We start from the raw sequence: 14,819 nt of genomic DNA on the forward strand, positions 1-14,819 counted from the left end.
TAAATAATTACAAGGTAGAAATGACGATCACAGGCTGTTGATTATTTTGCATTTTTTAACTACCCACTTTTTTATAACCATAGAGTCAAGATATTCTTAATTATTTTTCTAATATACATTCAGATTTTCTATAAATTCGTCTGTGGAACTATTAACCGTATTTAAATTTGGAGGATGAAATATATGACAGTAATAGAACAGGTTTTTTTTATGGATGATAATGGAAGGATGCACACACCTTCGCTGTTTACGCTGGCGGAGCACCAGTGGAGGATGATAAGATGAACATGAGGTCAGGTCAGTTAGCCTGATGGATGGTTTACCGAGGGAACTACGTGGAGGTCAACCTAACAAGGTACACTGTTATCAATGGGGTTATTAGTTTGTTTGAACGCGCTAGTCTTAGGAACTACTGATTCAAATTGAAAAACTCTTTGATAGTCCATTTGTCGAGGAAGGCTTTAAGCTATATAACAACGCTACGACCAATAGGAGCGGAGCTGCAGTAAAAAATATTGCAAAAGTTGGGGAAACGGAGTCGAAGTTGTGCGGGTCAGCCAGTTACTAACAATCGTATTCTCCCCAATAATAGCACTCGGTAATTTTTCTTTCCTGTTACAAAAAATCATTCCAATAGTTAAGGAAATAAAAAATGGTAACCTATCTAGATTATACTGGACAATATTCTTGCTTTGACAAAAGTATCCGGTTTTAACTGGTTATTGTTTTTATCGTTAATTATTCACATTCATGCCTACTGTTGTTTTAGTGGTTAAAGATAAGTCACGATATATATCGTATGACCCACAGAACCCGATGTGGGTAGCCCGTACGATCGATTATAGTTACAGCAAAATATTTACCTTATTGTATGTGATTTTGTTTTAACTCGAAGATAGCTATGGTTCTAAGAATTAATTTAGGATACATTTATTTGAGAAATTTTATTTATTTTAATAAAGAAAAAAATCCACGACTACGTCGCCAGTAAGAGATAGTATAAAATAAACCATTGTATTTAGGAGATATTGGCTGTATGCAATATTAAATTAAAATAAAAAATTTAAACAATAGACAATTAAATTAAAATATCGAAATTATCATTTAATTCCATGTTAGCAGTGCTATTTTCAGGTAAGCGAGAAATAGGACCACGTTATAAAAGTATTCTGACTCAAAAGTGTAATAAAGAACAATTACCTGACTGGCACTTTATGATGCAATTAGAGCGGTTGCACACGTCATCAGCTCTCGTATTAGTACAATGTACGAGATGTAAGCTAGGTCACAATGTTCGAACGAAATTAAAGTTTACATTAGAACCCGAAATGGAAGTTCGGTTTCTCGCAGTTCTGATCAAAAACGATTTTATATTACTAATATTATAAACGTGAAAGTTTGTGAGTATGGATGGATGATTGTTACTCTTTATTTTGATGAAACTTTCCAGTAATGTAGCTTATACATACATCAGAATGTAAATTGGGTGAAATATCTATAATGATAAATGTCAAGTAAGTGTGACGCAAACGAAGTCGCGGTGGTCAGCTAGTCAGTATTAAAATTTATTAATCCATTCTATTGTACATTCTAATTATATTCATGCAAAAGTATATTACATTTATTATCTGCTTTTTAACTTTTCACGTCTAAACGGAAGGCTTATCTGAATAGAATAGAAATAGTTTTTATTCAAATAAACTTAATATAAGTACTTTTGAAGAGCCATATTTTTTTTATTATATCTACCACTCATTGGGAACGCAGACTCACTAGAAGAATTGCAAGAACCTTGTTGTTCTTCTGTATACATGATGTTGTATGAAATTTCAAGTAAAGTTAAATTATTTGACGAGAATATACACTAAACTTTTTCTTTTAATAAAAACTAACGATGTCCGAGATAACACTAATCACAACATAGTATAAGACAAAGTCGCTGTCGCTGTCTGTCCATCCCTATGTATGCTTAAATCTTTAAAACTACGCTACGAATTTTAAGCAGTTTTTTTAATAGATAGAGTGATTCGAGAGGAAGATTTATATATATAATACATGCACACCCGGTCGAAGTCGGGCCGTGTAGCTAGTCTATTATAAAACACTGAAATATGTAAAAAATATTTCTATGTTGCTTAATAACTCTTTAAGTAAGGACTCACTCTAAGGATATATTTTTTTTAATGGAAAGAGCACAGTTATTCTCAATATTTGGGATTAATTAACTAATCTAAAAATCTCCTGTACATGCACGCTAACCAATTTGCACCAATCAAGATGCGAATCTGAGACTATAGTATGCTCGATAAAAAATAAAAGTGTACATCGATCCCTGACTGAGATTACGCACTCCCTAGTAGGTATTGTCACTATCTGTGTTTGTGTCTCACTGGTTACGTGATATCGCCATATATGATTATGTCAGAGTTATATACTGTGTCGTCATCATGAATTTCACGTCACGAAAACAAAGTTTTCATGAATGTTAAATACCCAGCCAAGCCACTTTATCTTCTCTGTCTATTCACATAAATATTTTGCAGTTTTGTAAAAAATATAATTAGGAGACAGAAAGGATGAACTACAAAAATTTTGATAAACTAAACTTTTTTTTAATATAAATAGTAATTTTATGGAATTGGATAAGTACAGAATAGTAGATAGCGTGTTGTTTTCCTGCCCCTATTCTACATTATCTTACCCTGTAATGAATCTTGTATTCCAATGAATTTAGAAGCGCCTGAAGGAAATCTACTAGCAAAATTCGTTTTTTCGCTAAACATATTTCGAATTTATTGTATACCCCCAGAACTTACTTAATACATTTAAATAGGAGGGGTGGGATATAGCATAATAATAAATACAGTTAGATAATACAGATATGGATATAATCGATTTGTCATGTTTTGCAGTTATTCTGAAAACTTTAAACAATTAATTATTACGGTTGTGAGGAAATTTGTCACAAACGTCATAGGTAGGAATGTGATGTATATTGTGACGTTTGATTTTATATGTTTGTAATATGAAATAATAACTGTGCCCGCGACTTTGTTCGCGTGGAGTAAACGGCAAATTAGAAATTTCCATCTTATTTTATACAAACTTTGAAATGTTATATTTATTTACATTTAGTCAACATGAATGCGAGACAGACAGAGAGACGGAGTTATTTTCGCATTTATAATATTTGTATGTAATATTATGTTATCTATGATAATAATATTAGTAAGGATGAATACATAGGATCGCGGATGGCGATGCAGTTATATGGGCGGGAAAATGGTTCACGTACAGTTTGTTCGCGCAGTCTCCGTGGCGGCCGGTCGTTTTAGCTTCTTTCGCCTACTATTGCATCAGACAGCGAACGTAGTAAGTTTTAGTTATACCGATATCTATTTTCATATAATTCTTGATGTGATACGGTGCATAACTTATTTTATGAGAGAAATTGTGTGTAAATTTTATATAAATTCATCTAGAAAGTAAATCGTGTTATTCGGTTTAATCAGCGACATTTAATTTTAGAAGAGAAAAGAAATTAGTAAGTACACTAAAATATTATACACGATCATAGTTAAAAAATATTTACTTCACTAACTAACACAAAATATTCCTCTTATTATTTACCACTTTATAATTCTTCTTAAAAATATTTATATTATTTATTATATGCAAATAATTTTATTTGCAAAATACTTCTCTAATTAATTTCATCAATTAAGTTAGATATCTAATTATCTTCATTCATTTAATTAATTATATAATAGCTAATTATTTTTATTTAAAAATCTATTTATTATTCATTAGTTAATTATTTTTATTCAAAAATTAATTCCAAAGTTTTATAAACATTTTTTAGATTCTTTTTTCCTTGTTTAGAAATCGGTTTTAGTAACGTATACATTTCAAATTTTCTTTCTTATTCTAGCTCTTTGTTTTGTATGTTATATGTCTTTATTATTATAAAAGTGTAATTTTATTTTTAAATGTAGTAGTTTACAATTTAACAAATACCTAATAGATTTATGATATAATTATGAGATTATTATCTAATATTAAAATACTAAATCTACAAGTCTATTTATTGTATGTATACTAATACAAAATAATCAATACTTACGTCTGTCTATACATTACATTACACGCATGACACAGTATGTAAAGGCGATTTGTTTTTTTATTAAATTTGAACACCTGAGCATCGACGTACTAGTTTATTAAGTCAACACAGTTGTTTTTTCTCACTTTGTCATATCGATTTTCTATAGATATTTTTTTATTTATTAATTTAAATGCACCATATTTTTTTAATGTGATATTTATTTAATTGTTTATTTATTCATGAACAATTAATACATTGTGTTTGAATGTTGATATGAAGTATAAATTTTAAAGTTGCAAAATAATACATTAAAAAATGTACTAGACAACTGATATGCATATATATTTTTAAAATAATAATAATAAAGTCAGAACAATTCACTCAGAACTTTTGATGACTCAAGTCAAGCTAGCTAAAGCTTGTGTTATGGGTTTTAGCTAACTGATACAATAATACTTAGATAATAATAATACATAGATTTTTTTCGTAAATACATATATATTATACAAAGAAAATATTCAGAGCATTACAAATAATCATATTCATTAATACAAATCGTTTGTACTGAGCGAGGATTGAACTCACGACCACTGAAAGTGAGGCTATGTGCTAAACCACTAAATCACCGAGGCCGTCATTATATTATTCTCTTTCCCTTTCATGATGGAGTAAAATTACAATACATCCGCTCCTTTTTATCCTTAGGATATTGCAAAGCGACTAGGGGGAATTACATTGGTTCTCTAGGAAAACACGAAATATAAACAAAAACAAACAACTTCCACGTTAACTCTGGAGTAGAGTTCAGTCCAATACAGATTTGCATTGTCACTTTAATACGTAATCAACTCGACAGATAAAAATATCAGTTAGTTTTTTCTAGTTACCGTTTATCTAGTGATTTACTACTCGAATAAAATGGAAAGGGTTCGTGTTCGAATCTGACCGATAGAAAAATAAACTTTTTTCATATTTCCGACTGATACTCTGATGATGAAAACATCAATAACAAACTAAAATAATATAAGAGATCATACCAGAATACCACCCTGTTATGTTAGATGAAACCAGTTAAGTTTCTTGCCAGTTCTATCACCAGAGAACTATCTAAACCACCAGACCACCGAGGTCTATTATAGAAATAAATTATTTTGACTTTAAATTTGAATTATGAGCATATTAAGTGTTGAATACATCACGCGTTAATGACATGCGAAATTTAACAATGACTCTTATAGTGATAATAGTCATGAAGGTAGAATAATAAACAGATATTATACAAATAAAAAAAATATATCTAAGAGCAAAAAAGTATATCTATACATATAAATAAAATTGTTTGTAATTTTGATATAACCGATTTTCATTACATGCATATGAATATAAATACATACACCAAAATAACATTTTTTACAATTTTTATCTGTCTGTCTGTCGGTTTGTATGTTCCGACTAATCTCTGAAATGGCTGGACTGATTTTGACGGGTCTTTTATTAGCAGGTAGCAGATGTAATAAGGAGTAACTTAGACTACTTTTATTTAAGAAAAAATCTTTTTATTTTATTAAAATAAAGTAATGTTGCAAAATTTCACGCCGGCGAAGTCGCGAGTACAGGTAGTAAGTAATAAAATACGTAGGTACTTAGGTAGGTACGTAGGTACGTTATTATTGAAATAGTAGACTGAGAAAAATATATACATACATGTACCTATACTTCCATAATAATGAAGAATGTGAATACGATACGCAATTAAGATAGAAAGCGATAAGCCTTTATACCTATTTAAACTAACTAACACCTACATAACAATTAAATTAAACATTTTTTTAGTCATTTAGTTTGTCTATTTATTTATTTCAGGCTACTAATGGCCAATATTATAAATATTTTATAGTCTAACATACATATGTAACATACATATAATATTAATTCATATGTATCTTAGTGTATAAGGTATCTATAATATGGGCCTAGTAGCCTGAAGTAGATAAGTAATTATAATATAATTTGTATGATCACGGCACTGATGATGGCAATCTGTGGAAGCACCGATACACCCTTCGGACAGTAGTCCACTTTGATAAAGAAAGGCAGCATGTTGGTGGGACACGGGGACGACTTGAAACTCGCGTTGTCTTAATGTCAGGTTACTCCTGGACCGTATGTAGTCGACAATGTCCTGCTCCTTGGTGAAAAGTTTTTGTCCGTCATCGAGATACAATCTATCTTGACATAAAATTCGTGAAGGTTTTCATAGATACATGCTTTATTTGTGACGTACTGTAAAGAAAAGGCAAACCATATATAAGAATACGTATATTATTACAATAACGCGATGGATGAAGATAACACATAGACCCGACAAATGGATACACTTTCCCTGGCCAATTCAAATGAGGATCGAAATTACGTTGGTCTGAGCCGAAGTACGAATCCCTCGGTGCCCTCAGACTAAAGTCGTATTCGTCAGCCAGGAGTGCCCTCTGCAAGTGCCCCCTATCCTTCGAAGCTATCTATCGTTGAAGCTGTAAAGTCCAGCTGTGGCCAACAGCATTAGAATCATACGAAAAAAATGATAGATAGATATATAGATAAAACATTTATTATCAATATTAAACAAATTACAAATAATACACAAAATAAAATAAAACAAACAAAGTTGGCAATTGAGGCTGCCTCAGCTGTTGCTGATATAAGTACAACCTCAATGAGGTGCACCTATATAGCGCTGGTTTTCAGTCACCATTACTCAATAAAAAAATATTATTAACGTGCGGGTTTAGATTTAAATACACTTCAGCATTTATAGTATTAATATGTAATAATTTCGAATGTGTATTTCTCCGTGAGATGACGATGTATGAATGTAGATGTGTCACTGTGGTTTCTCGTAAAAGACCATAAACAAAACCGTCCACAATACCTGTGGGCAAACAGGAAAAAATCTTAATAATTTGGCGTATATATGATACATAGCATTTGGGACATAGAAGGAAATAGGTTAAGTACTTTTAATCCCGGTCAATGAAGGTTTTTATTTAATTAATCATAATAGAATGGTGCAAAGCCTGCGCTCACGGTTTTTTTATGGATGATAATGGGGTGCAGCCGCTAACACTTTACTCTGGCGGGGAACCAGTGGAGGATGATAAGATGAACATGAGGTCAGGCCAGTTAGCCCATCTTGGCAAATAGCAATTTACCACAGTGATTTCCAGAGGGAACCACGTGAAGGTCAACCTGACATGGTACATTGCTAGCAAGGGGGTACGCCCACATTAATAACAATCCTCATTCCCCCTGCGCTCTCGATTTACGCTGGCTGGATACCAATGTAGGATGAAAATTCCTAAAAATTTTACTTATATACGTATTTGGGAAGTAAGTAAATAAGCTAGGTACACTTTATCCCCGCCAATATATATTTTTAATGGATGATAATGGAATGGTGCACCTATCTACTCTTGAATATAGCTGTGATAATTGACCTAACTTCATGATTATCCCATCATCTCCCTGTGATTCACCGCCAGCACAAACCGTCAGCGCAGGCAAGTGCATTCCATTATCACCCAGAAAAAGTCTGATATTACTGTTACCAAAACACCGATAAAAAACTAAATTAACAGGTAAAATATGACCAAATTATGTACTTGAATTTCGTCATTCTTAAACATGATAACCGTTGTCTATTACTCGATGATGTTGATGAGCAGGCGTTTCATTATCATCTTACCAGTTATCATCCGCTTCATTCGCGTAGGTATCACATTAACTGTTTATTATTTTATTATTATTGACCAAATTGGATAAAAAGTGGCCTATGTTCTTCATGGCAAAGGTCATATGCGTGCCGATTTTCATGACAATTGGCCGAGTTGTTGAACCGTGAAGAGGTAATAATGATTAGCTACTCGCGAGATATCTTCCAGGGTAGGTAGAAAGGTCAGAGAAGATACATTGTCACACTGTCAAATATCTGCCGGTCATCTTATACACTGTCAAAGAAAGGCGTGACGATTAAAGGAGCTAACTGTCGTGACAATACAACAAAAACAATACCTCAAATATCGCAGAATACAAGTTACTTTCCTTCGAGTCTCTCATTAGTGAGAGCTGAATTGTCCCAAAAAATATACTTGAATAGAACCTTGAGAGGAGTACCAAGTATTGCATGGGCAATGAAATTACGATGACGGTATTATTCAGTATTCTTTCTATATCTATTTAGAGACCTTGCGTCTCTCCTCATCCAGGCGCGACAGCAATACTTTCAAACGAAATATTGCCGTGAATATTTGCGTTCCCTTCTACTTGACTTAGTCTAATATAAACTTTCTTTCCGTTATTCTGAAAAACCATGCTAATTCCAATCTAAGGCACATCTTTTTTATTTTTATATCGTCTTCGATTGTTCATATGTATGTGCTAAATATATGTCAGGTCATTTGTTTAGTAAAGATCATATTTTCCATTTACGTAGTATTTTTATTTTTGAGGATGATAATGGAATGGTGTACTCGCCTGCGCTAACGGTTTACGCTGGCGGGGCACCAGTGGAGGATGATAAGATGAACATGAAGTCCGATCAGATAGCCCATCGTGACAAATTCACCGGAAATTTATAACGATGGTTTCAAAGGGGAACCGCGTGGAGGTCGACCTGACATGGTACATTGCTAGCAATGGGGTCATTAGTCTACATTACTAACAATCCGCTCCCCCCCTCTACGTAGTATTAAACGAATGAATCCAAATTCGAGTAGTATGAAATATTGATAATAGAACAAATTTTCACCTTTTTTCGTCAAATAGTTATAGATTAGGTAGATTTTCATATGGAAACGTTTTGTATGGAAAGGGGTTCGGGACAGCCCAAAAACTTATAGTCTTATTGAAATTTGAAAACTCAGATTTCAAACTCGTGTAACAATTATAAATTCACCATCACCCGGCTCTCCATGATAGGTTAGCATGACTAATTAAAAAAAAACATTTTACAGTAAAAGAATATGGCGGCCGACCAAGTTTTCCACTCAAGGTCTGAAGGTATCCCTTCTGAGGGTGTAAAGGATCAGTATGCTGATGGTAAAGCAGCGAGAGCGTGGAACAAGTTCATAGGCGACAGCCACCAGCGCACACAGAACTATAAAGACTTTCTGATTGGACGATTGCGGAGACATGGCTGCAATAAAGTGCTGGACACCGCCTGTGGAACAGGGTAAGCTACGAATAATATGACTGATAAAAATAATCATATCTCAGGATATCCTCTAATATCCAATGATCCATCGTCCGGTAAAGCTGTAAAGTCCAAAAAAAACCAATCCACACTTCGCCATTTGTTACCAAGATAAGTAGGTCGTGTGCTATGGTTACTAAATAACATGTTATTATTGAAAAATATGTTTATCTTATTAATATTATAAACGAGAAAGTTTGTGAGTATGGATGGATGTTTGTTACTCTTTCACGCAAAAACTACTGAACGGATTTTGATGAAACTTTACAGTAATATAAGCTATACTGTAAAGATCAGAATAGTATATAACTATAAAATTTACGCGAGTGAAACCGCGGGCACAGCTAGTACTCAATAGTTTTCTATGTATAAAAAATATCTATGTATTTATATCAATTGTCTAGTACTGTCCAGGGTTGTTACCCTAACAGGAGGATCAGCCAAAACTGGTGACATGTGATTATAAAGGTGGCACTCATATTTTTTTTATCTCGGAGTTAATGAGGTCAGACTGTCGTGACTCTTGTACACTCTTATTTTACATAAAGATACGCTTTGTTCTAAATTAAATAGAGTGCAATACGTCATTATAAAGGCGATAGAGATTGGCAAGTAGCAGTTAAGAGATAGTAGTCTCGTCACAAGAAGAATGAACAACTGTGAATACAAGCTGGTAGTTTAGCACTACTTTATTGGGGTCAAAATATTAATTACACAATAAGATTAAATCAGTCAATGCCAGCGAATGTTGGCATTATTTCCCTCTTCCCTCCCCTATTAAGTATCTATAGCATGAGAATTATCTGTAGATAATGTCATATAGTCAGTAGTGTCATATTTATTTGCAGAATTGATTCTATGATGCTAGTAGAGGAGGGGTTCAAAATGGTGTCAACTGACGCTTCCGATAAGATGTTGAAACATGCCCTCAAAGCTCGTTGGGAGAAGAGGAAAGACCACAAATATGATGATTGGGGTAAGTAACAATAATACCTTTAGCCTTTATACAAAATCTTTCGTACGCGATTCAGCGCGGAATTGCCAGCGCGCGCAATCGTGATTTTATTTATTTACAATGTTTATTGCACTAGATACAGAACAATTAAAATGTTTAGTTTAAATTCAAATTCAAAAATCATTTATTCATGTAGGACATTTTAACCGCTTATGAACGTCAAATTTTTTACTTCTATTTTTTTGCCTACCTTCCACTTCAGTAGATATGACCATATGTTATCTGTGATATGAGTATCCAGAACCAATTTGAGAAGAACTGGCAAGAAATTCAATTGAATTACTTTTTTTTAAAGACAGTTAATATTTTTATAGGAGTTTATGTCTAACATTAAGTGATATTACTAATTTTAACTAAATATTAATTGATTTTTATATTACCGTTTTTAGTAATTGAAGAAGCAAACTGGGAGACGTTACCTCGAGACATACAGTCGTTTCTGCCAGGCACGCAGTTTGACGCTGTGATCTGCTTAGGGAACTCATTTGCTCATCTTCTGGATGAATATGGCGACCAGCGGATGCAGAAGATGTGCCTGAGGAACTTCGCTAAATGCTTAAAACCCGGCGGTCTCCTGTTTATCGATCATAGGAATTATGACGCGATGATAGACAGCGGAGCAACGCCTGGACACTCCATTTATTATAATGTGAGTAAATAATATCTCAGAACAATTCACATGGCGCCATCTAGTGCCACGCTAAGCAAAACTCCTGTTACGGGTACTGGACAACTGATAGAAATACATAGATACATTTTTGTTATAAATATATACATCGAAAACACCCAGACCGATCATACTCATAAATATAAATGTGTGTCCGAGGAATCGAATCCGCGACCATCGGAAGGAAGGTGGTGTGCTAAACAACTAGACCCAGAATCTGCAGATTTTACTAAGCTGAAGAGGAAACGCCACTACACATCCTATGTGGTTGTAGCCCACACATGCGTAAACGAAATATCTCCTTTGGAAAGTACACACTCTATCATATAAGAGATATAAACCATCGCTCCTAAGAATATCCATAAATTCTGGTCTAGGTACTAAACTCTGAAAGAGCGAGCACAATAGATATGTGTAGGGGGAAGGTAGAAGGTAACCCCCATTGCTAGCAATGTATGGTACATTGTTAGGCCGACTTTCATGCGGAAGAAGAATTTATCACGATGGGCCAACTGACCTGACCTCATGCTCATCCTATCATCCTCCACTGGTGCCCCGCCAGCGTAAACCGTTAGCGCAGGCACCATTTCATTATCATCCCCCTTCTTCTTCTTTCGTTTCAGTGGCAACTAAATGTATTTTCAGATGTTGCGACGACTCTTACGCATTTTTTAAATATTCCATTGTGCAGGATGTTGGGCACAAAGAATAATTATGATCCTCCAAAAAAAAGTGTTTTTTTTTGTAAATACGTAAGTGATATACCTTTAGACAAATCATTGTTATTGTTACTATGCAATAACATATTATATCTCGTTACACGGTCATGTTTACATCAATATCCATATTATCACTCTAAATTAAGTCAGTTATTACTTGTTTTATAACATCTTATCTTAAAGCTAGGTATAGTTATCTTAAATAACATATTATTGTCAAAACTATCATTATAGTTTTATGCAAACTGAGTAACAGAAAGGTTAAGAAATATGTTAAAATTTTTTTTACAGTAGGCAGGTAATCTACCTAATTAGTATCACAGATAACATCATCTGCTTCTTCCGTATCCCATTTATTTGGGGTCGGCGTAATATGTTTTTCTCTTCCATTCATACCTGTTCGCAGTCATCTCGTTATTTACCTTTCTTACCATATCATCTTTCACACAGTACATCCATCTCTTTTTCGGCCTTCCTCTGCCCTTATAACCATCCACATTCATATGTAACGACTGATAACATAATATTACATAATAGTACTGACCAAAATTCACACTAATTTTATAAACTAGGACCGCTAGTTGCTAATGAATAGAAATTTCAAATTAAAAAGAATAAAAAAGCCCTTGGTAATGAATAAAAATTTCAAATACCTACAATACATTTTGACGACATCGGTGATCTAGCGGTTTAGCACACCGATTTACTTGCGATGGTCACTGGTTCTTTTCATCGCACGGTGGAAACATTTGTATTAAAAAGTTTATTGTTTGTATCGGTCTGGGTGTTTTCTATGTATAATATGTATGTATTTAAAAAATCTAAGTATTTATATCAGTTATCTAGTACCCATAACAGAAGCTGTAGCTAGCTTTATTTGGGTCTAGATGGCGTTGTGTGAATTGTCTTGAGTATACATTTTTTTTATGATGATATTTGCACTGCCAACAATTATTCTCTGCACCACTTATGGTAGAAATATTTAAAAAAAATATTGGTAGAAAATACCGCATGGTGTTAAGTCAGCCAAATGTATTGTTATTTTTTGTAGTGTATGCATTAAAATTATATAAATAAATTATTAACCGGGTCTTAACACGAATAATTTTATGGCAAATAAATACCTTTATTAGCCAAGCCATTAGTAAGTACCTTTATTTGCCATAAAATTATTCGTATTAAGACCCGGTTAATAATTTAAATAATGTATATTGAACACGAAAGTTTAAAAATAACTAAAAATGAATTAATAATTATTGAAATGCATTTTGTTCTAGTGCAAATATCCGGTGGACATCAAAACATCAGTACTGGTGGTGCGTGGGAAACCGCAGCTGATTGCACTCGACTACTGCATAGATGGCGCCAATGATGACGACAATGAGAGGAGGTAGGATACATTTTAATGTATACTGTCTGTTACCCGCCACTTCGTATGGGTATTAAATTTATTTTTTTATTAAATGAATTAAATGTAGCGTAAGTTACTCCTTATAACCGGGGGAAAGGGGATTGTTAGTAATGTGGACTGATGTTCTTATTGCTAGCAATGTACCATGTCAGGTTGAATTCCACGCGGTTCCCCATGGAAACCATCGTGATAAATTCTTGGTGAATTTGTCTTGATGGGCTAACAGACCTGACCTCATGCTTATCTTATCATCCTCGACTGGTGCGCAGCTAGCATAAACCGCAGCAATTAGCGCAGGCAGGTGTACCATTCCATTATTATCCATGACGGTCTCGGTGGTCTAGTGGTTTAGCACACCGTCTTACTTCCGATAGTCGCGGGTACGATTCCTCGCACAGTACAAACATTTGTATTCATGACGTTGGGATTGGTCTGGTTGTTTTCTATGTATAATATGTATGTACATGTATATTTTTTTCGTATTTTTATCAGTATTTATTACCCATAACACAAGCTTTAGCGAACTTCATTTAGGTCTAGATGGAGCTGTGTATTGTTCTGTGACTATTATTATTAATCATTAAAAAAACATAGTGACGAATACAAATGTTTGACCATTAAACGTTTATTTTTTTTTCTAGTGACTTCCGTCTTTGCTACTACCCTCACAAATTGGACACATTCACCAGAATGTTGGACGAAGCATTCGACTACAACGCCAAGCACCAAATATTTGCAGACTTCAAACCAATAAACGAGGTTCCCGTACCAGGCTTCTATATACATGTGATGGAGAAATTTAGTGATTAATTATAGTTTAATTATATTATTATTTATGATACTCAGATAATAAACATCACAAATAAATATTATTTTAGTTCTATAGAAATTTTATTTTATTGCCTATTAAACATAATAATAAAAAATATATATATATAAATTAAACTTTTAAAAGAATAAAGAGAAAACGAAGGGTATTTTTCATATATAAATAAATTTGTCGCGTAAAACGAAGAGATTCACAAGTACCTGAATGTGCCAACAATTCATGACGAGATAAAGCAGTACAACAAGAGGTATACAGACCGATTATCTAGCCATCCTAATCCACTGGCAACACAGCTCTTGGAGCCTTTTCACACAGTCAAGAGACTGAAGAGTAGGAATATACTGTAGAAAGGCAGAAGTGGTGCTGACTTCTTCGCTTACAAATCAAGCAGCACTCAACACATTTGCTTATAGTCTTGCGACTGATCGCCGATTAAAATAGAATATATATATATATATGTATACATAAATTGAGCAATTATGGGTTAGTAGTGTTTTTTTGTAATTGGAACAGCAGAGTTTGTTTTTGTTCGTTTGTTTGTAACACTTTATTGTACAGTAAAAACATATATATATTTACTGTAATAATAAGTTAAGTTATAAAAATAAGTCTAGTAGTATTTAGTTTTTGCCTAAAAGAGTGCATATTTTAACAAAAAAGTTAGAGAAGATTCTAAATTAAAAGTATCCTAAGTTACTCCTTATTATATCAGCTACCTCCAATAAAGGTCCCATCAAAATCGGTCAAATGTTATTTTGGTGTATGTACGGTACATTATATTCATATGTAAGTAGTAAAAACCTGTTATTTCAATATTACAAACATACA

The 14,819-nt window shown here is 33.4% G+C and overlaps 1 protein-coding gene across 1 annotated transcript; it reads left to right on the forward strand.

Moving 5' to 3' along the window:
• Nucleotides 1-3,376: 3,376 nt before the first annotated feature.
• Nucleotides 3,377-14,016, forward strand: LOC131854068 (glycine N-methyltransferase). Its single transcript, XM_059205191.1, has 6 exons — nt 3,377-3,544; nt 9,112-9,329; nt 10,199-10,326; nt 10,755-11,014; nt 13,029-13,141; nt 13,804-14,016. Exons 2-6 carry the CDS (start codon nt 9,121-9,123, stop codon nt 13,970-13,972), a joined length of 879 nt encoding a protein of 292 aa, XP_059061174.1. The 5' UTR covers nt 3,377-3,544; nt 9,112-9,120; the 3' UTR covers nt 13,973-14,016.
• The last annotated feature ends 803 nt before the right edge of the window (nt 14,017-14,819 follow it).

This window comes from Achroia grisella, unplaced genomic scaffold, assembly GCF_030625045.1.
Source record: "Achroia grisella isolate CSIRO2021 unplaced genomic scaffold, CSIRO_AGI_Agris_v1 utg947, whole genome shotgun sequence".
Taxonomy (NCBI): domain Eukaryota; kingdom Metazoa; phylum Arthropoda; class Insecta; order Lepidoptera; family Pyralidae; genus Achroia; species Achroia grisella.

Bases quoted from the DNA above. Each gene is read 5' to 3' on its own strand.
- LOC131854068 (XM_059205191.1), top strand. From the start codon at position 9,121: ATGGCGGCCGACCAAGTTTTCCACTCAAGGTCTGAAGGTATCCCTTCT. The intron at 11,015-13,028 runs GTGAGTAAATAA...ATTTTGTTCTAG, and splicing joins GACACTCCATTTATTATAAT to TGCAAATATCCGGTGGACAT. The intron at 13,142-13,803 runs GTAGGATACATT...TTTTTTTTCTAG, and splicing joins GATGACGACAATGAGAGGAG to TGACTTCCGTCTTTGCTACT.